This window comes from Neovison vison, chromosome 2 (genome assembly GCF_020171115.1).
Source record: "Neovison vison isolate M4711 chromosome 2, ASM_NN_V1, whole genome shotgun sequence".
Lineage (NCBI taxonomy): Eukaryota > Metazoa > Chordata > Mammalia > Carnivora > Mustelidae > Neogale > Neogale vison.
The window spans coordinates 191,285,264-191,309,682 of NC_058092.1; the positions used below are offsets into that span (position 1 = coordinate 191,285,264).

A 24,419-nucleotide genomic window follows, 5' to 3' on the forward strand; every position below is an offset into this window, starting at 1 on the left:
GAGTAAAATCAGAAGTCCTGAAAATTTGAGATTCCTGGCAATCTTGAGTTTTAGGGGCCTGGAATTTTGTGTCGCTGGCCCAGCCAATTCCCACCCAACAGAAGCTAAGAACAGAAATGTCACGCTCACCAGATGTGCCATGATGCTCAGTTTGTGTAGCGATGGTTGCCGGTTGAACAGTACCACGTCTCCGTCTATGAGGTGTCTCTCCACAATGTCCCCATACTTGAGCTCCTGAGCCATCTTTTCCCTATTTCCGTACTTCAAAAACCTGAGTGTGTGATAAGAAACGTGACCTGTGAGAGTAACGCCTCCTCACCCAGTCGCTCCCTCTTCACGTCAGGGTTCAGTCTCGAAAACAATCACATTGCACTGAGCTGAAGGTGCCTCCACCAGCCCGTCAGTTAAACTATGACGCACTGTCAGTAGATCTTCCTTTCATGTATGTTAAAATGTGAAAAGAGTTATGTCTCAGAATCACAGAAATGCAGTAATAAGTCCGCTTCTCCCATAGTGGCCTGTTGGTGTATCTCAAGAGATCCAAAGGCACCAGTGATTAGTGGAAAGCCAGAGCAGGCAAAACAAGGCTGGAAGTACAATAAGTAACTCCACAGAGCATGTGCGACATAGAAAATGACTGGCTTTCCAAACTCCACATGTTCTGTCTACCTAGATCCAACTATAAATGCTAGGGAATAAGAGGATATTTTGTGTCTATGTGATGAGCAAACACAGCAAATGATGAACCTGCACTCACTGCAATTTAAACAGTATTTTCCACATGCTAACATGTCACAGACGTATTCTGGACTGTATTCTGTGGCAACCTTGGGGGCAAGAACGTCGTTACATATGGCTATCCTGGGCCAGCATTACCTTTTCATCTGTGTGTGTCTCTGCTGAATGAAATTGGCTCCTGGGTGAACTTCTGGGCCATTTCGAACGAGTTTCCTCAAAAAATTGATGTTTGCTTTGTTCACCTGCATGAGCACAATAGAAGTCATGAGGAGATACCATGAGGTTTCTGGAAGCTAGAGCATTATCCTGAGTTGTGTCTCAATCTTGACTTCCCTTGGGTGACTCCAGGAGAAAGAAAGGCAGCATAGTGCTGTCTTGGGTCTTTTTCCTTCCCCCCACTGCAGTTTGTTTATTTATTTATTTAAAAAAGATTTTATTTATTTATTTGACAGAAAGAGACACAGTAAGAGGGAACACAAGCAGGGGGAGTAGGAGAGGGAGAAGCAGGCTCTCCGCAGAACAGGGAGCCCGACGTGGGGCTCGATCCCAGGATCCTGAGATCATGACCTGAGCTGAAGGCAGGTGCTTAACGACTAAGCCACCCAGGAGCCCCTGTCTTGGGTCTTGAGTTAAATGACAACAGCAGAATGACACACAGGAACCAAGGTACCAATCTGAACTCATCACTGGTCGGGTGAAATGGCCAAGTCCTTTACTGGCCTTTGGTTTCCCTATTAGTAAAATGAGTGGGCTGGACTCAGTTATAGGGACCTTCTGGCACACACTGTGATCTAAGAACAGCTGACATCTTCACTAGCAATGATGTACCATGGGCTCCTGAGGTTTAAAAGCCGTGACTCCAACGCCACTATGCCCTGCTCTGCACTGTCACATCATGCAACCTCTCAGACAGCAATCTTGTGGGACACCATCTCAGAGAAGGAAACTCTGGATTAGATACATAAAGTATCTGAGGCTCTTTCATAAAAGCTTTACCAGAAGATTCCATGAACGGGGCTAATTACGAATCTCAAAAGCAAAGCTAAAGCCCATATCTTCCTATTATTAGGACTTACAGTTTTCTATACCTCAGATACTATAAATTCCACTTTATACTCATGATGAGTATGAGTTGATGTAAAGTGGTGTAGCCTTTCTGGCTATGCATCAACAGCCTTAAAATACTCAAAGTATTTGACTCAGTGATTATAAAGTTAAAAAAAAAATCCATCCCAAGGTAATTAACTAGGTGTGGTGCTTATTAGTTACTTTAAAAACATGAGGTAGGGGCACCTGGGTGGTTCAGTCATTAAGTGTCTGCCTTCGGCTCAGATCATGATCCCAGGGTCTGGGGACTGAGCCCCGTATTGGGCTCCCTGCTCAGCTGGGAGTCTGCTTCTCCCTCTGCCTGCTGCTCCCCGTGGTGCTCCCTCTCAAATAAATAAAATCTTAAAAAAAAAAAAATGAGGTAAGAATGAACTAAGAGGTCAAAGACCATACTACTTGGAAAAGAATTTGTAGCAGATTATGTCTAATGTATCTGTGATTATATATACACAGAGCCAGACCCATCTGTTGTTGTACTGTTGTAGATGGCATCCACGGTGGTAGATGTATGAAACCGGAAGATAACATACACACACCAAATTGGGGTGTGTGTGCATTACCTGGGATTTCCCAAGTGTCTATTGTTTGCAATCTCAAAATAAAAGACTAGATTGAAAACACAGAACTGAGTGGCTGAATGGTACTTACCTTCTCAGGAAAAGTAAGAATTTTGGCCACGTGAACTGGCACAGCTACCTCATCAATCCTGAGATTGGGGTCAGGTGAGATGACTGTTCTGCCAGAAAAATCCACTCTCTTTCCTGAGAGATTGCCTCTAAATCGACCTAAATCAATAAAGACACGTCATAGATCTCCATGGAGATCTGTTTCGGAATAGTATGACTGTGCTGTTTCGGAATAGTATGACTGCAGAGAACTAGGAAAATCTGTGATTTCCAATCAGATAAGCTGGACATACACTCCAGAAAAAGGTGACAAAGGCAGTAGACTGTTTCCTGCACATTTTGTTGGAAACGTACCCTGTTTTCCCTTTAGACGCTGGACGAAACCTCTAGTCCATTTCTTGGGCGCCATGTTGAGGGGAATGCCTGAGAGCTCGCTGTTAATGTAGAGGGCACACTGTAATTGCAGGAAATCCCAGTCTTCCATGATCATCTGGGTCTTCGCTCCTGATATCCGATGCTAAAAATGAGCGAAGTATGAAGAAAACACAATCCTGGGTCATCCTGACTTTCTTGATGAGCAGTGTTTGCATATATAGGCTCCTAAACCTAGGGACTGAAAGTACTGACCTTTTTAATGACATCATTTAGGAAAATAATTTCTGTCAATTTCATCGTCAGATCATCTTCATTGGTGCCAGACTTCAAATCGCTCACGACAGAGGGTCTGATACACAAAGGGGGCACTAGAAGTCGTGTGAGAATCAAATCAGAGGGCTTTCCAGCTTCTGGGTTCATTAGAAGTAGAGGGACATCCTCAGCTGGGATTCGTTTAAATAAATTCAGAACTACTAAGGGATTCAAGTTTTCCTATGGAGAAGAGGAAAGAAGAATGGAGAGACACGTTAACTTTCCAGTCTGGGCAAGGGTTTACTTCTCCATGCTCTTCACTCCATTCACCACTTACCTCAGTGTTAACTATACGTACTGATAGAAATTTCTGTCAGTAAATGCTACAGTGGCAGAGCCCTAAACATGTACATGCCTTTTAATTCAATTATTTAAGCCAGCAATTCCACTTCTAATTATTCCAAAGGGAATGACTTTAGAAATCAACACAAAGATTCAGCAGCTATAGGGATGTTCTCTAAAGCTGTTACGAGTGTTAAGTTGGAAACAGCCTGACAGTTTGCTGGCTAGATAAAACCACCATATACCCCCACATGAGCAACCATGTAGCCATTAAAAAAATGACACCACAGACACAGCTTGCATGGAGCACTGGGTGTGGTGAAAAAATAATGAATACTGTTTTTCTGAAAATAAATAAATTGAAAAAAAAATGACACCACAGAAATTTAGCTACTGCCATGAAAAGTTCATAACATACTGGTAAATGAAAGAAGCATGTGTGCGATATGATCTCATTTCGGGGGGAAAATGTGTATCTGTACAGAAAAGAGGAAATGGATGTTTAGCAAGGTGTTAATAGTACTGTCCACAGATGAATGGAATTATAATCTTTTTGCATCTTTGTTTACATTTAAATTTTCTGCAGTGTGGCACCTGGGTGGCTCAGTGAGTTAAACAGCTGCCTTTGGTTCAGGTCATAATTCCAGGGTACTGGGACTGAGCTGTACATCAGGCATACATCCCTACTGAGAAGGGAGCCTGCTTCTCCCTCTCCCTGCTGCCCCCCCTGCTTGTGTGCTCTGCCAAATAAATAAGTAAAATCTTAAAAAAAAATAAATTTTCTGTAATGAACATATATTGCCTTCTTATTATTTTTAAAGATTTTATTTTTCGGGGCGCCTGGGTGGCTCAGTGGGTTAAAGCCTCTGCCTTCGGCTCAGGTCATGATCCCAGGGTTCTGGGATCGAGCCCCACATCAGGCTCTCTGCTCTGTAGGGAACCTGCTTCCTCCTCTCTCTCTGCCTGCCTCTCTGCCTACTTGTGATCTCTGTCTGTCAAATAAATAAATAAAATATTAAAAAAAAAAAGATTTTATTTTTCATTTATTTGAGAGAGAGCAAGAGCATGAGCGCAAGGAAGGGAGAGGGAGAGGGAGAAGGAGACTCTCCACTGAGCAGGGAGCTGGAAGAGGCACCCTATATTGCCTTTGTATCACCTTCATGTTATAGAATTGCTATGCTGTAACAACTTACTCATAAGAACAATGCACCTGCTCAGAGATATTCAAAGATCAAAGATAGGAATGGTCAGCTTGTGTCCTGCTGCTGAAAGTTATATTTTCTTGGGATTAAAGACTGTGTGACAAAGAATACATGTTACAAGCAGAACTTGCTATGCATAACTTAATGAGACGGAACAAAGTTAAGAAAAGTTCCATAATCCACCCCCATTAGGATACTGTCCCAAGAGCAGGTTTCTGTGGGCCCACCCTAGACATGACAGCAGACTTGGGGAGAAAGAAGGAATCTTGCCTGAAGATTTGCAGTCCAGGTCCTTGCCCACAGAATTCCCTTCCTCACCTTCCCTGCCTCCCAGCAACGAGCACCGCACGCTACCTGAGGCAGTCAGAGGAAATCTGTACTAAGAGTTCTAGGAACAGGGTTAAGGCCAGGTGTCACTTACAGTACCAGGGTCAGGGCTAGACAAGAACATCATGTTACTGGGGCGCCTGGGTGGCTCAGTTGGTTGGGCGACTGCCTTCAGCTCAGGTCATGATCCTGGAGACAAGGGATCGAGTCCCTCATCAGGATCCCAGCAACATAGGGAGTCTGCTTCTCCCTCTGACCTTCTCCCCTCTCATGGTCTCTCACTTTCTCTATCAAATACATAAATAAAAAAAAGAATATCATGTTACTGAGGTCTAGAGGACAGGAGGGCAGGAAGACTGGCAAGAACCGGGAGACCAGTTCCTGGCCAGAGCTGTTACTCCAGAACATCATAACACTTGCCTTCCATAGGGCACAGGAAGAGGGCCCTGATTTATTGTTATATACTAGGAAAACAGAAGTCAGAAACCACTGGAGAGACAGAAGAAGGGCTGTTTGGTCTGAGGCACAATATCCAAATAGCTCGGGCTCCCTGGTGGATTGTATGGGCTGTCCTGGCTGGCAGAGATGCTTAGCTTGCTGCTCAGTCTGCTAGGGATGCTGTGGAAGGCATTTCTACCTTGTGGGGTTGGGGGGCAAGGCTGATGCTATTTAAAGGAAGACTCGGGGCGCCTGGGTGGCTCAGTGGGTTAAAGCCTCTGCCTTCGGCTCAGGTCATGATCCCAGAGTCCTGGGATCGAGCCCCGCATCGGGCTCTCTGCTTGGCGGGGAGCCTGCTTCCTCCTCTCTCTCTGCCTGCTTGTGATCTGTGTCTGTCAAATAAATAAATAAAATCTTAAAAAAAAAAAAAAAAAAAAGAAGACTCTTTTTCTTTTCTTATTTATTAATTTTTTTTTTTTTTTAAAAAGCAGGCTCCATCTCCAGGGTAGAGCCCAATACAGGGCTTGAACTCAAGACCCTGAGATCAAGACCCGATCAAGAATTAAATTAAATTTAATTCTTAAATTAAAAAAATTAAATTAAATCTTAAATTAAAAAAAAAAAAAAAAAAAAAAGAGCTGGACACCCGGGGCACCGGACAGTGGGTTAAAGCCTCTGCCTTTGGCTCATGTCATGATCCCAGAGTACTGGGATCAAGCCCCGCATCAGGTTCCCTGCTCAGCAGGCAGCCTGCTTCCCCCCTGTCTCTCTGCCTACTTGTGATTATGATCTTTGTCAAATAAATAAATAAAATCTTAAAAAAAAAAAAAAAAAAAAAAAAAAAAAAGGCCCAGTGGGCTAAGCCTCTGCCTTCAGCTCAGGTCATGATCCTGGGGTCCTGGGATTGAGTTCTGCGCCAGGCTCTTTGCTCAGCAGGGAGCCTGCTTCCCCCCACCCCCCGCCTGCCTCTCTGTCTACTTGTGATCTCTGTCAAATAAATAAAATCTTTAAAAAAACAACAACAACAAAAAAAAGCAAGAGTTGGACACGCAACCAACTGAGCCACCCCGATGCCCCTCTATGGAGAGTCTTATGAGGCCTGCCAACTCCTGGATTTGTGTTAAAACAGGGAGTAGAGGGTGCCTGGGTGGCTCAGTGGGTTAAGCCGCTGCCTTCGGCTCAGGTCATGATCTCAGGGTCCTGGGATCGAGGCCCGCATCGGGCTCTCTGCTCAGCAGGGAGCCTGCTTCCTCCTCTCTCTCTGCCTGCCTCTCTGCCTGCTTGTGATCTCTCTCTGTCAAATAAATAAAATAAAATCTTTAAAAACAAAACAAAACAAAAAACAAACAAACAAAAAAAACCAGGGAGTAGATATACACTAGTCTTCTGGGGACAGAGTCCAAAGTTTAATTCCTAAAGAGGTCTGTGACCCAGAAAAGGTCAAGAACCACTGCTCTGGGACGCCTGGGTGGCTCAGTGGGTTAAGCCGCTGCCTTCGGCTCAGGTCATGGTCTCAGGGTCCTGGGATCGAGTCCCGCATCGGGCTCTCTGCTCAGCAGGGAGCCTGCTTCCTCCTCTCTCTCTGCCTGCCTCTCTGCCTACTTGTGATTTCTCTCTGTCAAATAAATAAATAAATAAATTAAAAAAAAAAAAAAAAAAAAAGAACCACTGCTCTAAGGTGTTGTCTAACTCAAGTGTGCTGTGCTGCCCATAAAGGGACATGAGGTTCCACGTTCCTGGAAATCAAATGGGTAAACATGTTGGGATCTGGACCATCCTGAGATTAATGAGCTTCAGGGTAATCCACCCACCTGTCTGCACGACACCTCTACAAAAGCTAAAAGTGACTCATGGATGCTTTGTTCACTTTGGTGACTACGGGGCCCTCTCTGAGGGAGGGCCATTCGGAATCTGGCAATGCTGAATTCCTGATTCGCCCCCTCCTTCCTTTCACAGTGGTGTAAGAACCAGGATGAGCTGATGGTCTGACAACTCTGGAGGCACCGCGACTGCTCCAAGCACTGTAAAGGTCTCAAACAGGACCTCAGAAAAACAGATCTTGCTATAGACCACACTAAAGGAGAAACCAACTGGGGCACCTGGGTGGCTCAGGTCATGGTCCCAGGGTTCTAGGATCAAGCCTCGCATCGGGCTGCCTTGCTCAGCCAGGAGCCTGCTTCACCCTCTGCTTGTGCTCTCTTTCTCTGTCAAATAAACATATATTAAAAAAAAATTTTTTTTTTAAAGATTTACTTATTTGACAGAGAGGGATCGTAAGTAGGCAGAGAGAAAGGGGGAAGCAGGTTCCCCGCTGAACAGAGAGCCTGATGTGGGGCTCGATTCTAGGACGCTAAGATCACAACCCAAGCCGAAGGCAGATGCTTAACTGACTGAGCCACCCAGGTGCCCAATAAATATTAAAAAAAAAAAAAAAAAGGAGAACCCAATAGAAATACAAGATGGAATACAAGTGTTACATGAAGCAGAGACAATGATAAAAGGTTGAGAAAGGGTGAGTGAGATCAAAGGGTCGGAAGAGCAGAAGCTGCAGAAAAGCTAAGGCAAGGGGGCCTTTGGTGAGGGGAGGGAGCAGGATCAGTAAAATAAGCCGAAAGGACACTGAGTCCCAGCATACACGTGGAGAGGGGAGGAATCCTCACCTGTCTTTACCATGACTGTCATTTTTAGAATTTTGTTGTAAATTAGATCATACAGTTGCTTTAAAAAAGTTTATTTTTATTTATTTATTTTGAAAGATTAGTTAAGTAATCTGTACACCCAATGTGGGGCTCGAGCTTATGACCTCAAGATCAACAGTCCCACTCTTCTGACTAAGCCAGCCAGGCACTCCTGTCATTACTAAGACTTTTTTTTTTTTTTTTAAAAGAGAGGGAGAGAATCTTAAGCAAGCTCTAAGCCTGGCATGGAGTCTGACTCGGGGCTCGATCTCACACCCCTGACATCAGGAGCTGAGCCGGAATCAAGAGTCAGAGGCTTAACCGACTGAGCCCCCCAGGTGCCCCATCCTGTCATTATCATCATGATAACGTCAGCAGCAGTGGGTAGCAACTGGGTAATGCGCTCTAAGCACCTGCTCTGCACTGGGCACTGTGCTAAGTGCGGTATCTGGAGTTCATCTGTTAATCCTTACGATAGTATTAAAGCAGATACTCTTGTAATCCCTGTTGATAGTTGAGGAAACTCAAGTCCAGGTTGGGTCACGTGTCTACAGTCACTGAACAAATAAGCAGCAGAACTGGGCTCTAAACTCCCGTCCTAAACTACCTCTAGGGTGTCATTCTAGGCAGAGTGGGGTGCGGTCCACAGGGAGGCAGTGGCAGTGGGGGAATGACCTGAGAGTTGAGCTGGATGCTCAAGGCTAGTGACTTAAATGGGAGGGGGTTACCTCCAGAGCTGAGTCATTTAGGAGAATGCCCAAACAAGAGGCCTCCCAGGTCATATGGGAGTATCGTGCTGCTGTGGACACAGTGTGGAGCAGACAGCAGCTGCTTGGGCCTGGGCAGAGAGCTGGCCAGGGAAAGTGGTGGTGGTGGGATGCCTGGAAGGCTGATCTGGAAGGAGCAGAGTGCGTGCAGGGGGATGGCAAGTAAGGCTGCTCCCAAGAAAGCTCGGATACCCCTCAAATTCACAGACTGAGGCTGCCCCCAGGCTTCTGCCAGCTCTGTGAACAGCCAAGAGCCTGCAAAGTGCCTTTCTCACAGCTGTACAAGGGCAAGATCATCTTCCTCAGCTCACACCCTTACTTCCCCTGCAGTAGCTTCACCGTAACTGCCTTGAAGATGCTTCTGCTTGAATCAATCGCTGACATCCTGTCTCCCCATTTCCAGGATCACTTCCATTTTCCAGATGTCTGTGCATGTGTTCACTCACCTCTGACCACTTCCTCTCCCGCCCATCTCCCTGGTGGTTGGTCATCAACTCCTGTCCGTTATCATACACAGTGACTCTGGTCTCTGGCTCCTTTACTGCCACCTAGGCTCAGGGTCTGTTTTCCTTGTAACCCACCCCCACAACCCGCACAACATCAAGGCAGAATTCACATATAGTAAATTGCACAAATCCTAAAGAAATTGACCCATTTTAACACATATACACCACACACACTAATGTTCAGAACAAGATACAGAATATTTTCATAAAAAGACCCTGATAATTCTTTTTATCAGTACCAAGCCCTCACCCCAGGGGAACTGCTCTGACATCTGTTACCACAGATCAGTCTGGCCTGTTCTTGGACTTGATCTACCTGGAATCATACATCATGTACCCTCCGGTACGGAGTTCCTTGTTCTCAGCAGGATTCTGACATTTGGCCAGGTTGTGTGTGTCAAGAGTTCACTTCTTTCACAGGATAGTATTCAATCGTGTGGATCTATGACAATTTGTTTATTCTCCTACTGACAATCATCTGGACTATTTCCAATAGTGGCTTTTATTAAGAAAGTTGCGATGAACATTCTTGTACAAATATTTCCGTGGACACAGGCACTCATTTCCCTTGGGTATGTACTGAAGAGTAAATCTGCTAGGCCGTATGGTAAGTGTAGATGTCACTTTACAAGAAATCGTCAAATAGATGTTCAGAGTGGTGATAACCGTCCACACTGCCACTGTCAATGCAAGAGTACCAGTCGCTTCACATCCTTGCCAGCAAGTGGTTTTCACTGTTTTTTTTTTTTTACATTTTAATTTTTTTGGTGTGTGTATAGTTTTTTTTTTAAAGATTTTATTTATTTGACAGACAGAGATCACAAGTAGGCAGAGGAGGTAGACAGAGGGCTGGGGAGCAGGCCCCCTGCTGAGCAGAGAGCCTGATGTGGGGCTTGATCCCAGGACCCTAGGATCATAACCTGAGCCAAAGGCAGAGGCTTTAGCCCACTGAGCCATCCAGGTGCCCCAGTGTGTGTATAGTTTTAACTAGCATTTACCTGATGATTAATCATGTTGAGCAAATTTTCACTTATTTATTAGCCATTTGAATATATTCTTTTGTGAAGTGTTAATTCAAGTTTTGCTCCCATGGCTTCAAATCAGGTTGTATTTTTCTTATTGATTTTAAAGGACCCTTTCCTATATTCTGGATAGGAGAGTCCTTTGTCAGATACACAAACGTTGACTGCTTTCTCTCAGTCCACGGCCTAGCCTTTTTACTCCGGTAATGGGGTCTCTAGAGGAGCAGCCAGGCTCTTCTGCAATTTCACCAGTTATTCACCACGAACCTTCCTGTTCAATGCCTTCCCTGGCTCCACACTCTCAGAGCAGGCTGAGCTCTCACCTGTCTGGTCCCCAAAACTCCAGTTCCCTTGGCTACAGTTGACTACGTCATCTCAGACAAGGCTGTCTCAGGCGTTCCTGAGGATTACACGGGAGGCAATCCATGTGAAGAGCCTGGCCAGTGCCTGACCCCAGCAGCAGTTGCTGAAGGCAGGGTGCTTTTATTAGCATTCCCTGGTCTTTCAGAGCCTCAGCTTCAGCATCAGCCTAGACACTGTTGCCTGGACATGCTGAGCTCACGGCCCTTGACTCTGTAAACCTGACTCACCCAGATCCCACCATGTCTTTCCTCAGTCTTCCCTAACCAAGTCCGAAGCGACATCTTCCTCCCCATTCCTCCTGAGTTTCCTGTCTCCACCACTCGTGTGATGGTCAACACCCTGCCCTAGGGATACCAGTTATCTTTTCACAGACTAATTGCCTGTGACGCATCTAAACTGTGGGACCAGTGACAGTAGAACCACTATCTTGCAGTTCCTGATGCTCCCCCTAAGTCTGACAGAACTTGGTACTCAGTAACAACTCAACTCGTTTGTTAGTCTTGTATACTACCAATTCTAGACTGTACTGTGGGAATTAAATACTACTCGAAATCAGAGCAAGATCGAACAGGGTCCCTCATAAAATTCTACTAGTTAAATCAGTGCCAAGTTAAGTAATGGGAGTTACCCACAATTTCTTAGATCTCAGTACCCACATGAGAAACAGCATCTCTCAATTTATGATCTATACAGCCATAATCTCTTAGGATAAAACACATTATCTGTCCCATGAAAAATGTGTTAGTTACAAGGCCAGTCTACCTTAAACATAGTGTACCATAAGCACTCTACACAAAGCATTCCTAGAGATCTAACTTAATCGGACTTCTCATTTTGAAAGATGAGAGAAGATCAGAGAGAAGGAGGGGGTGAGAATAGGTACGCGTGATGCAGGGGGAGGTAGGCAGAGGGCAGGGATGTGTGCTCAGGCTCACCTGTGCCCTTCCCAGCAGGGGTTCTACTTCTTTGTTATGCTCAATGGCTGTTTCAAAAGACTGAAGGAAATTTGATACGATAGGATCCACCACTTTTTTGTTGGTTTTGTACTTCTCATGAATTATCTTCAGCAATCCGCATTTCTTTACTGTACCTGTTAAGAGTGATTTTATTTACCAAGTTTGTACTAACGAGATAGTTGGTCAGGCTGCCCCAAGGTTGTAGTCTGGGTAATGAGATCACTGAAAATGCATTTGCTAACAGGGCATCGGTTGCTAGGCTCCAAAGCATCATTTGCAAGAAAAAAACCTGACTTCCCAACACTGCATTAAACTAATAAGCTAAATGGGCCAGAGTGAATGGAAAGGGCTTTCATAAGCCTTTTATGTGTCCTGCTCACCATTAAACGCTCCACAGTAATGGCAGATGTTCTTCTTTCGGCACTTATCTGAGATTTTCTTCTTCAGTCCACGTTTCTGGAGGTAGGTCAGGCCAGGCCTCTTCAGATAATCCAGAAACTGCTTCTTCTCCTCCTGGGACAGCATGATGTGGCAGCAAGTTTTACAGATCATCTTTTAAAAATTAAAACAGAGGAAAGGATGAGAGATGAAAAAGTCTTCTTTTAAAAATGTCACCCCGGGGTGCCTGGGTGGCTCAGTGGGTTAAGCCTCTGCCTTCGGCTCAAGTCATGATCTCAGGGTCCTGGGATCAAGTCCTGCATAGGGCTCTCTGCTCAGCGGGACACCTGCCCCCCCACCCCGCCACCGCCTGCCTCTATGCCTACTTGTGATCTCTGTCAAATAAATAAATAAAATCTTAAAAAAAAAAAAACCCAAAAAACCAAAAAACCAAAACCTGCTTCCTCTTCTCTCTGTTTGCCTCTCTGCCTATTTGTGATCTCTGTCTGTCAAATAAATAAATAAATAAAATTTTAAGGGGAAAAAAAACCAAAAAACAAAAAACACCTTTAAAAAAAAAAGAAGTTACCCCTACCTCTTGCCCAGGACACGGAAACTGAGCAACATGCCCAGAGAGCTGGGTGATGTTCACCATCACAGCTTGCTGGCAGGATTTTTGCTAATGGATTTGTTAATTTTGTGTTGTTCTGTACTGCTGGATTTATGATTATTTTTCACAGTGTCCTATCTACCATCTACTCAAGAAAAAATAAAGAATAACGAATCCTTATGCAATTTAATTTACTGCAAGATGCAATATTATGAGTGTAATGTAAACATTCTCCCTATATGTATCCCTAACCACTCACAATCCTAAACTCACTCCAACATCCCTGAGCAGTAATTCCCAAGTTTACGCCTTGAAAACAAACACGTATGCACCTACCTGTAAGATGCCAATAACTGCTCTGAAGTAGCCCACGTGAAAGCACGGCAACTCCAAGTCAATGTACCCGTAGTGGCCCAGACAGTCAGCCAAGTTCTTCCCGCAGGTTTCACAAGGACGATCTTTCTCACTGGTACCCTTTGGATAAGAGCATATCCAATTATTAACGGAGACTACTGGACAGGAAAGTGGGACCAGGTGATTCTGGAAGGCGCAGTGCATTCACACCCCACTGACCAAAGGCTAGATTCCCTGAGATGGTGCAAAACGAATAAGGGAGGAAGGAAGCTCTTGCATCTTCTGAACCTGGATAATCATCAGCTTCATCAGCATGTCAAAACACATGGCTTGGGAGGGGGTGAGGCCTTACCATCCTATGGTCCAGCACACCGTACAGCAGGGGAGCATGGTTGTTGTCCTGGCTGTACAGGTTCTTACTCACAACCTGGATGTGGGCCTGCTGGCGCATCTCCTCAGGGGACTTCATTCCAAAACAGATGTGGCTTCTGGAATTAAAAAAAAAAACAGGGGTGGTGGTGCCTGGGTGGCTCAGTGGTTTAAGCCTCTGCCTTCAGCTCAGGTCATGGTCTCAGGGTCCTGGGATTGAGCCCTGCATCGGGCTCTCTGCTCAGCGGGGCACCTGCCCCCCCACCCCGCCACTGCCTGCCTCTATGCCTACTTGTGATCTCTGTCAAATAAATAAATAAAATCTTAAAAAAAAAACAAAACCAAAAAACCAAAACCAAACCAAGCCAGCATAATAGAGTGCAGAAAATTAATGGCACAAGATGAAATCAGTGTGGTGTATGGGGTCCGGTCATGCTGTGCTTGGGAAGGCTGGTAGAGATTTTACATGTTAGTACAATGGAAAGCCACAGGAAGGTTTTAAACTGGAGTCAGAAAATCTAATTTGCATCTTAACAGGGTCTCTTGGGCTCCTTTGTGAGAACAGATTACATCTGAATATGGGTGGGGTTTGGGGGGTGGGAATGAAGGGCCAGGGTGAATATGGAGAGACCACTAGCAAGGATTCCTCCAAGTAAGACACTTGTTTCCCATGAACGGCAACCAACCAAACAGCTGCCCAAGCAAGAGATTCTGTGTGTCAATTTTACACCCTAAACCCCTCTGAAATCCAGCTCTCCAGTGACTCTACCAATCTCATGCAGAAGGACATCATCATCCCCTGCTGGACCCCTGCAGTGGCATCCAAGATCTCCCTCTCATTCTGTCCCCCAAGAATCGAGAGACGTTTCAGGAAAACTCTATTACCAAGACACTCCCCTGCTTAAAATGCTTCAGAGGTCCGTTATGGCCTGCAAGAGGATTCTGGAACACAGCTTCAGATCTCCTGCTTCCTTCTCATCACCCCTTTCTCCCTCCAACATGCTCCTTAAAGGCTGCTGGGTCTGCATTCTCCTGTTTGAATCCCTTTCTTATTAGGTGTTTGTCTTTGCACTTGACAACACTGACTTGCCTACCTTCTCCAACTAAAAGAGGCAGTAAGGTCTTATTCGTGTCCTAGCTCTAATACTTATGGCGGGGCCTAGCACACAACACCTTCCTCAGTTAAGCGTCTGTTGCAAGAATGATTGGTTCATTTTTTCCCTGTCAGCTCTAAGAGGAGGCCACGGTCTGATAAATAAGTTCTGAGGGATAAAAGGTCCAGAAGAGCAGCCCCATTTCTGAGACTGCTACATATCACCCAGTGGGATACTTTGTAACTAGAAACTCTATCCTTTCGGTCAGCAAATATCGTCTCCGTGTTACATGCTCTGCAGCAAAACCACAATTAGACACAGTCCCCGCCCGAGACTGCGCCCCATGCTGCAGTGGCAAAAAGATGTGCTGGGAAAGGTCATCGTTTTGACCTCGGGAGGACTCGTGCGTAGGGCCACAGCTCGCGTCACACAGCAAGCCCCGGGACCACCCCCGGCCTGCAGTCCCCCAGGTGTTGGATTACCCTCTGCCTGAACAATAGTATTTGGCCTATCCTGATACTTCTGAGTTTTGCCCACACCTTCCGCGGCCCTCCCGGCCCTCCCCTTCCAACTGAATCTCATCTCCGACTCCTCGAGACCCGGGACCCCTGACATCGCACCCCCTTGCCCCTCATTTCTCCACCCTTTGACCATTCTTGCTTCTCCTTACATTTTCTTAGCCACATCCGTCTCTCGGAACTGTTCCTTCACCATGGTGACGGCTGCCGAGGTACCGTCCCCAATATGCGGGGAGCTAGAGAAACGTACGTCCCCGCTCCTCCTGAGGCTGCTAGTAGCCTCGCTGCTAACACCTCCGTGGTATCCTGTCGGCCACCGTAGAGCGCCCCACGTGGTCACTTCCTCTTCCGCTACTCGCCGGCGCGTCTGTCAGTCAGGAGAGGGCTTCGGACAGACCGGTTTCCGCCTTCTCCCTACACTGCCATCTTGCGGCACCTCTTTGAAACTGCAGCGGGGCCGGTTCTGGTAATTTCAAAAGCCTTTTTGAGGTTCGATTCTCCAGGTCATGTGACCCCTGCAGAGACACTGCAAAGCCTTGCCTCAGAACGTTTAGGCCATCAGAGACAAAAACTGCATAAAGAGGAAAATCGTCATTATCCACATCAATACCACCGTAATTAAGATCGATCCTCTAATTTTTTACATTAAGATGGGGGCGTAAATGAACCTGCCCAGGGAACAGAAGTACCAAACTGGAAGACCACCAAAGGAAATAAATGGGTCAGGAAACAAGGTCATGTGTGCAGTTTACAAAGTTTCTTTGAAAAAGAAATGAGGGGCACCTGGGTGGCTTAGTGGGTTAAGCCTCTGCCTTCAGCTCAGGTCATAATATCAGGGTCCTGGGATGGAGCCCCGAATCCGGTTCTCTGCTCTGCAGGGAACCTGCTTCCCCCCTCTCTCTGCCTGCCTCTCTGCCTATTTGTGATCTCTCCCTATCTGTCAAATAAATAATAATAATAAAAAATAAAAAAGAAATGAATTAAACTTATATGATTGATTACAAAACCTGAAGCTATAAATCTGTGAAAAGTAAGTCATGGTGAGCAAGATGAAGGGAGAATAAGAGTTGGAGATCATTAACGTAGTCAAGAAATAAACAACTTGCACGCAGTCTGTGACAACCTGTGGGAGGTGGTCCTAGTAGTGACATCTCAGCACATGAGACTACCAAGGAAACCACACCACTGTAGGATTTAGTGCTACAGAGCCTGAAACTTCTTTACTATTTGTAAGAAACTCTAGACAGAACTGAATCAAGTGGTTCAACACCTTTGAGTTGTTTTTTTTCTTAAAGATTTCATTTATTTATTTGATAGACAGAGATCACAAGTAGGCAGAGAAGCAGGCAGAGAGAGGAGGAAGCAGGGTCCCTGCTGAGCAGAGAGCCGGATGTGGGACTCGATCCCAAGCCCCTGAGATCATGACCCAAGCTGAAGGCAGAGGCTTAACCCTCTGAGCCACCAAGGCACCCCACAACACCTTTGAGTTTTAAGAAGGGATGTTATTCAGACTCCATGGATCCTCATTGGCAAAACACAAATGTAAAACAAAAAGCAAAGCAAATTAGACTTTACTTATTTCAGCAGTTAATCACTTAAAATCTCTTTGGAAGAATATAGACAGTACTAACAAGATTTGAGGAGTGGCTTTTATCATAGAGGTTAGAAGCAAAGGTTCTGGAATCACAGTCGCTCCTGGGGTACCACCACCTAAAGTTGTGTGATCTTGAGAAAGTTATTTAGTCTTATTTTGTCTTGGTTTCCCCACCTTATAAGAGAGGTAATAAAAATCCTACTTAGAGTTATAGGGAAGGTCAAATGGCAAAATGAATGTGAAAGTATTTAGAATGTAACAGGCACAGAGCAGTCACTCAATGAATATTAACTATTGTTATTCTGAAAAATGTAGAAAAGCTATCCTCAAAGCCTGCACCTTTGTCGCCTCCTCCACACTAATCTTTGGAGGTCTTAATGTATGTATTTGAACATGCACGTATGTTCCTTATTTTTGCATGGCCATGTCACTTTAAATAACAAACTTATGGATCAAATATTCATAAAAATCTTTTTTTTTTGGTAAGGATTAAGGTTTTCAGAAAAAACACAAATTAAAGAAAGATTCTTTTATTTTTAATTCAGAAAACTACCACAGGATCTCAAAAAAAGCAATATTTAGCAAGAAACTAAAATGGTCGGTTTTATGCAGTTGAGAAAAGGTTTTGAATCGGTTTCTGCGGTTTCCCTCGCTATAAAATGAGGCTGGTAAACAGGATCTCCTAAGATGTCTTCTAGCTTTACGAAGATTTAACTCGCATTGAGATAATTTAAACTATAATTCGGTTTACCGTAATTTTAAGTACGGGAAATTCAGGACAGCGAATTGAATTGAGACTGAACGTCTGCTTTTGTAAATCTAGTCTATGTAAGGTCAGTGGGGGCGGGCCTTGGGCACTTTCAATCAGGCATTGGCGCGGCCGCTCTCGCCGGGCTGGCCACGCCCCCACGCCTTCGCGGGGGCCTTCCTTGCACATTGATATGATTGGCCCGCGGAGAGTGGGTCTCTTTTCCTCTCCGGCTGCTTGAAGCTCGGGCGCCATCATGGTGAGTCTCCCCAGACCTGTGCGGTTATCCGGCACGTATCTGAGACATCCTTCGTCCCCGGGTCCTGCCATTTGTGCTACGGCCACCCGAAGCCCTGTCGCTCTTTTTTTGGCTGTGTCTGACGGAGGCTGGTTGCCTAGAGTCCCGGCGCCGTCGGCGGGGACCTGACCCGGACACGCCGGGCTTCAGAATCCAGGGCCTGGGGATTGCGAGGGCGCTTGCTGCGTTTGTCAGCGTCTTGGAGTCTAGTGGATCGGGCGGGGTGGTCTGAGACTCCTCTCACCTGCGTTCTCGGTTTGGGATAGGCGGCTTGCAAGTGATGGCAGCCCCAGAGATGAAGCGGGCGCCGCCGGCGCCCGGGCGATTTGTGGTGCGTGAAGCTGTCTGCATGTCTAAGCTAGAACATTGCCAACTGGACGGAACATCTTGTACTTTGCGGAAACCGAGACCTTGGAAAGGGAGGCCTGCAGAAACTTGTCTTGAGTACATGACCACTGAGCTCTGTCAGCAAAGGCTCAGCACCCGTTCGTAATTCCACCGAACGTGCAAGTTCCCTCATCCCTCCAATGTTTTCAAGAGGTGGGGGCTGTTAAAGTGAACTTACTTCGGTGTGGCTTTTCGCGCTAAAGTAGAAATTCAGCAACAACAACAACAAAAAAAATCAACCAGTCGTTGCCATGAAAGCCTCTCCTTTCTCTCTTCTGGATGAAATTTCTTTTTAGTGTAAGCATGCTGAATGCCCACGTTCCTAGGTGGCTTATTTGTGTAAAAGCTGTTGGGCCATTTAGAAGGGAGTAGGTTTTCTTGTGGGGGTGTAAGTTGGCCATGCACGGTGGGTAGTTGACATGCAGATAGTGGCAGCGTTTATGTCAAATTTGTGAGGGTGTTATGAATGTAACGGAGGCCGTAAGGTTTGTACAAGTTAATGTAGTTTTTACTCCACAGAAAGGGTCCTTACATGAGGGTGAGGGTGGTCTCCCCCCGCCCCGCCCCAAGGAGACAGTGCAAAATCTGGCGACATTTTTGATCCAAACTGGAGAGTTGGGGGTGCTACAGGCTTCTAATGCAAGGGTGCTACTGGACGTTCTAAAATGCACAGGACAGCCCCCACAGAGAAGTAGTGGGGCCAGAGTAGTAATGTTGAGATTGAGAAACCCTGCTTCAAAGTGATTCCCATAGCAAAGGGAAGATTCCAGAAAGCTGTGGAGTGTGTCCTCTTGATACTGAGGATATGTGTGTTAGGTGTGTCTTAGGAGTTAGGCAATGGGGGGGGTTGTGGTTTTTTTCTTTCAGTGAAAGCGTTCCCACCACTAGCTCATGTAGCTGTTGAAGGTTTAAAATGTGGCGCCTGCAGCCTTGGAATTGCATCTTAAACGTGACTTCATGTTTGTAAATCATCCACATGTGGCTCGTAGGTACCCATTGGCAGTTCTGTACTTTGGAAACTAAGCAGGGTCAAGAAAAGGTTGAGTGGATTGCTAACTCATGGTTTATGTATGTTTTTAGAACGACACAGTAACTATCCGGACCAGGAAGTTCATGACCAACCGACTACTTCAGCGCAAACAAATGGTAAGGGCGGGCGTATCAAAGTTTCATTGTTTTTCTCTTTAAGAGATTCATTTTGTAATAATAAGCACTAAAACCTGTTTTTTTTTTTTTTTTTAAGGTTATTGATGTCCTTCATCCTGGAAAGGCAACAGTACCTAAGACAGAAATTCGGGAAAAACTAGCCAAAATGTACAAGACCACACCAGATGTCATATTTGTATTTGGATTCAGAACCCATTTTGGTGGTGGCAAGACAACTGGCTTTGGCATGATTTATGATTCCTTGGATTATGCAAAGAAAAATGAACCCAAACATAGACTTGCAAGAGTAGGTGTTCTCATTTGTTCAGTAGTTGCTGAAGACTGAGTTTTTCTTTTTTTCTTTTTTTTTTTATTTAACAGACAGCGAGAGAGGGAACACAAGGAGGGGGAATGAATTTGGAAAGGTTGGCACCAAATGGAGATCCTTAATTCTAAAAGTCTTGAGTTTGGACTCCACCCTCATAGGTAGCCAGGAATCGTGAAAAGGCTTTTGATCATTTTCCTAGTGAACTACAGCAGTGAGTGGAGCAAGCTCCCTTAGATTCTAGATTATAAACTATCGATTATTATTTTAAAGCAGTACTTGTGTTTTTCTCTCTTTATTCACTGCCATCAGGTAAGTCTTCCAGTAGAACAGCTGAGGGGAAATGATGGTGGTAGACAGATGCTGTACTCTTTAGTTGGGTTGCCTCGGAGGCCTTGCTGAGGAGGTGACCTTTAAGCTGAAATCTGTGTGAAGATTTGAAAGCAGTCTGCGTGTCTCAATTGGATTACCTTTCCTGTTTTAGTACAAACACGCATTGTTAAATGTACTTGAAACACTTTTGATTTGGGAAGGTGCATTTCTTGAGCTGCTTGACTTGCTTATGGTCCCTACCAGATCAGTTAATGCAGAGTTGATGTTCGCAGGTCACTTAGAGGTACTCATTTTTCCTTTAGCATGGTCTGTATGAGAAGAAAAAGACCTCAAGAAAACAGCGAAAAGAACGCAAGAACAGAATGAAGAAAGTCAGGGGGACTGCAAAAGCCAATGTTGGTGCTGGCAAAAAGGTATTGCTCATCAAGAATACAGAAATGTCACTTGCAGGTCTTTAGTTTCTAGAAAGGAGGGATTTGTTTCCTTAATAACCTTTTTTAATGTTTTTTCTTTTCCCACTTCTTCTGGATTACAGAAGGTAACGTGTTTTGAGACGCTAGTAGCATCTTAACACCTCACTAGAGTAGCTTTGCCCACCCTTTGTCAGCTCACAGATCAGCACAACACAGGGGCCACATCGGTTCAGTGATCCTAGTAGGCATCTTGCAAGCCCTGTCAGGAAAAAGTTTTCATTTTTCTAATTGGTTTGGACTGTTAAAAGGGGAAGATTAAACTTATTTGCTTATAACTGGTTTAAGAAGCAGTTGAATCAATGTGGCCCATGTTTTCCTGGCATGCTGGAGAGGCAGCTGAAATCTCGGTTGATTTCCTCTCCAGTTAGCCAAGACTTAAGTGATTTTAATGATAAGCAGCTTTTTACCAGCTTTGCCAGCTAACTGTAAATAATAGTTGAATTAAGGTGTTGGGTTGTTAAATTAACAAATAATCAAGTGTTCTGTGAACTTTTTTTTTTTTTTTTTTGCCTTTTCCCTCTACTTTCTTGGATTTCTTATTCATCAGAAATGAAGTGTCTAGCAGGTACTGAGATTGTGAGCACGGTGTGGGGATGCATCACCTTCACTGAGTTTGCTTTGATGCTTTGCATGTGTTGGCTTTTGGACAACAAGAGTTTTATGTAGTATGATCACTTATAATTTAACTGCTTTGTTTTAAAATGGTGTATAATGAGGAAGGGAGAGAAACTTTTAATCACGTTTATTTTGGAAACTCAAAAATGCATGTTAATGTTGCGAAGTGACCTGGTGGAGGAAGGTGGGTACTCTACTGAGTAGGCATCTTTTAACTTGTAGTTGGGAAATGCTGTGTCCCAGAGTTATATACCCAGGAAACTTTAGTTAACACAGGGCCTGAGAAAGGGCCTCTCATTTTGTCATCAACAGTCTTTTCCCTTGGGGACCCCGAGGACTGGTCAATTTCTTTGGCAGCTCTGGTAATAAAATGGCCTAGGAAATCTGGCGAAGCTTCTGTCTAGAAAGCGTTCACTCAGATCTGCCTTTTACGGTTATACTGCTTTTTATTGATCTCTAATTTTTCATCTGATGTCCATTTTTCTTTTAATTGAAAAAATCCCAAGGTAATTGTATATTCACACCAAAGCCTCTGATATATACTTTCTCTGTAAATTTTTGGTCAGAGTGGTCCACTACCCCACGACATTTTTGCATATTTGAGCAGCCTAAATCATGTAAAGTGGGCTTAAGAGGGGTTGGGAGTAGTAGGGTTTTGAAACACTGGTAGTCCTGCCCCTGTTTACTTCCTGTAACAATGACTCCCTGCCCTGCCAGGCAGTAAATCTGGTATGCCTATCCAGGCCTCTCTAATCCCATTGTCTTTCCAGCCATGGAGTTACTAGTAATGGATGACCTACCAGAGGAACTACCTTCTGCTTAGAACTGCTCCCTGTTTGTGAGGCTTACACTTATCAACAGAGTTTGCTGAGGTTGCAAAAAAGAGTCAGTGGACTGATCTAGAACCCAAGGACATTTAACCCATTCTTGTCTTCATTCAGCCTTTGGGCCCTGTGTGTTTGTGCTCATTAGTGTTCGCCAGTGACGTGCGGAGGGGCTCCCTGTGGGGACCTGAGCCATCACTATTCCCTCTTCACATGGCACTGGTGCATTTCATTAGCAGAGCTCTGGAAAATTGGCTGGGAAATGAATGCATGAATGAGCACATGTGTTCTTTGGCTCCAGCTAGCCAGGTTTACTAATATTACTTTTAACTGTTCTTGTTTGGATGTTGGAATTGGTATTTGCTCTTAACCTTTTGGGTACAACAATAGAATTGTTTCAAATTAAGGACTTGTTCTTGTTTGAAGAGCGCTTGAAGCATTTTCGTTTCAGTCCAGTTCTGCCTTTTTAAAAACTAATTTGCACTACTTTTGGTGGCTGTGAACAGTAGCTTTTAAAGTATTCGGCTGAGACAGGTTTTAAAAGACATAGCTTGATCATTTAGAGTTCTCTTTGAGGTTAGTCTCTAGTGTGGGATGATTCCTGGCTCTTTTGGTGGTGCTTTTGTGCCCAACATGATGTTGCTGAGCAGAACAGGAGGGTTGAGGGTCAGGTATGTGTGCTTCATGTATACGTAGGCAGTGGCAGCCTGGATTGGCACTGCTGTTGGTATGATGATCTCTTTGTTGTGAAACCATTATGCCACTTTGTTTACATAAGAACCATAGTAATCACATGAGGTATTCTCCAAATTGAGAGGAATAAAGAGTGTGTCTAAGCAGTGCTCTGTATACAGTTAAAAAGAAAACCGTTATTTTTAAGGTGACTGATTGCATGCATGTAAATGCAGATTATTTTGGAGTTTGAAAAGGGACTATTAATGAAATGTTTGTTTTCCTTCTTCCCTCCTTTCTCCCTTCCCTGCCACTGATTCAGTGAGCTGGAGATTGGACAACAGGTATAATTCAAGCTTTTCATGTGCATCATTAGGATTTACTGATAACAATAATTTCAAAGTCTAGAGCATGTGAAATAGTTTTGTTTTTTTGTGTTTGTTTTTGCATGTGAAATAGTTTTAGAAGTTGATTTGCAAATACTTTTCAAGAATCATAGCTTTTTAAATACTGGTAGTGACATGGTTTTGTTTTTAAAACTTAATATTTAATTGTTTGTTTCGTTTCTAATGTGAATGTTTGCAAGCTTTATTTCTTGATGTTCTCATTGTGTTAATCGCAGACTTAACCTTTTAGGTCACTAATACTTGTTTTGCATGAGTGTCATTAATTTTGGAGTTTGCTGAAGATTTTGAACTTCAAAGAGTTTTAAAGGTGGTTAACTAACTAAGTTTTTCCTTTTCTTTGTTTCGCAGAAGGAGTAAAGATGCTGCAGTGGCTTTATCTGTGGTGATTGTGCAGATTTTTCATGAGAGGATTAATAAACTAAGAATGTTAATGTGTCTGTTTGTTTGAAATGTGTTTGAAATTTACTGGGAGTGTCAAGAAAATTACTCTACTGTTAGACTAGATTTAGATTGCTGCCCAAGTTTACATGTTCCAGTACGCTTTTAGTGAAAACTTGGTATGTTTGTCGTTTCTTTTAGTAGCACAAATAATATAGGTATAGGGTATCAGCAACATGAGAGCATATAGGGCCAACCTCGTGTGTTCATTGTTAATACTTGCCATCAGTCTAGTGGATCATTATCTGAAAGACACACTTGAAATCTGAATTAATTCCTTTTGGTCTTTCTAGAACCTGACATCGTTCTTATTACTGAAAAATTACTTGCCGACCTCAACAAAAAATTACTAGTCCACATTTTCATCATTTATCATGAAGTAAATAGGATCTGCCAAAATTATCTGTGCATTTTAGGTTTGTGCTTGAGGGATAAGTGAATGGTGTATTATGAGTGGGGAATTTGAAGAAGTTAATATAATGAATATTTGGATGTAGTGTGTAATTGCTTGGTAAATCTGTATGTGCTTTTGGTGAAACATGGAGGGTTATGTAGTATCACTTTTTCTTTGCTGAATGTCACTTCTGAGTTTGGTTTTTTCAGGTATCAGAGTTGATAATCAGGTTGATAACCCTGAGCTCTGGGTTATTGGTCACTTGTTCGGCTTTGAGAGGTGTTTTTTTTTGTTTGTTTTGTTTTGTTTTTTAAAGATTTTATTTATTTTGGGGAGAGAGAGAACAGCAGGGGTACCAGCAGAGGGAGAAAGAGAAGCAGACTCTCCATGGAGCAGGGAGCCTGATGTGCGGTTTGATCCCAGAACCCTGGGATCATGGCTGGAGTCAAAGGCAGATGCTTAATTGAGCCACTCAAGGAGCCCTGGCTTTGAGAGATTTGAAGGGCAGTTGTTTTAGGGTTACTGTAAGGGTTGGGGTGCCTTTTGATGAGAGGGTAGAAAGTGAGGAGTTGGGAGTGCTTGGGTATTTGGGAATGGGGTGAAGAGGCATTAATGGCTTAAGGGTTTTGGATTCCATTTTCCCCTGAAGTTGGTATAGGATTGGTTTGTACCTTACATGGGTCCATCTGGGAGTCAAGCTTATAAATATGATTAGGAGCTACGTAAGTAGATGAAAAGCACCA

The 24,419-nt window shown here is 44.3% G+C and overlaps 2 protein-coding genes across 7 annotated transcripts in view; one reads left to right on the forward strand and one right to left on the reverse strand.

Annotated features, from left to right (window-relative positions):
* POLR3A (RNA polymerase III subunit A) overlaps nucleotides 1-15,328 on the reverse strand; it is a 48,969-nt gene extending 33,641 nt beyond the window's left edge. The window contains exons 1-10 of the mRNA XM_044239913.1: nucleotides 15,175-15,328; nucleotides 13,394-13,529; nucleotides 13,024-13,161; nucleotides 12,080-12,251; nucleotides 11,679-11,833; nucleotides 3,099-3,338; nucleotides 2,826-2,988; nucleotides 2,494-2,630; nucleotides 877-980; nucleotides 130-271 (exon numbers count right to left, since the gene is read on the reverse strand). Of these exons, the coding sequence (XP_044095848.1) occupies nucleotides 130-271; nucleotides 877-980; nucleotides 2,494-2,630; nucleotides 2,826-2,988; nucleotides 3,099-3,338; nucleotides 11,679-11,833; nucleotides 12,080-12,251; nucleotides 13,024-13,161; nucleotides 13,394-13,529; nucleotides 15,175-15,218 (1,431 nt within the window). The 5' untranslated portion in view covers nucleotides 15,219-15,328. The remainder of the gene's footprint in view (nucleotides 1-129; nucleotides 272-876; nucleotides 981-2,493; nucleotides 2,631-2,825; nucleotides 2,989-3,098; nucleotides 3,339-11,678; nucleotides 11,834-12,079; nucleotides 12,252-13,023; nucleotides 13,162-13,393; nucleotides 13,530-15,174) is intronic.
* Nucleotides 15,329-17,527: 2,199 nt separating this feature from the next.
* Nucleotides 17,528-23,279, forward strand: RPS24 (ribosomal protein S24). 6 transcript variants are annotated; one of them, XM_044239915.1, is made up of 8 exons: nucleotides 17,528-17,623; nucleotides 19,130-19,195; nucleotides 19,293-19,502; nucleotides 20,156-20,266; nucleotides 20,389-20,391; nucleotides 20,874-20,891; nucleotides 22,760-22,781; nucleotides 23,193-23,279. In XM_044239915.1, the coding sequence occupies exons 1-6, from the start codon at nucleotides 17,621-17,623 to the stop codon at nucleotides 20,877-20,879; spliced, it is 399 nt and encodes a 132-aa protein (XP_044095850.1). In that variant the 5' UTR covers nucleotides 17,528-17,620; the 3' UTR covers nucleotides 20,880-20,891; nucleotides 22,760-22,781; nucleotides 23,193-23,279. The 6 variants fall into 6 exon arrangements, with proteins under 6 accessions (XP_044095850.1, XP_044095852.1, XP_044095853.1 ...); XM_044239917.1 differs by lacking the exon at nucleotides 20,874-20,891; XM_044239918.1 differs by lacking the exon at nucleotides 20,389-20,391.
* The last annotated feature ends 1,140 nt before the right edge of the window (nucleotides 23,280-24,419 follow it).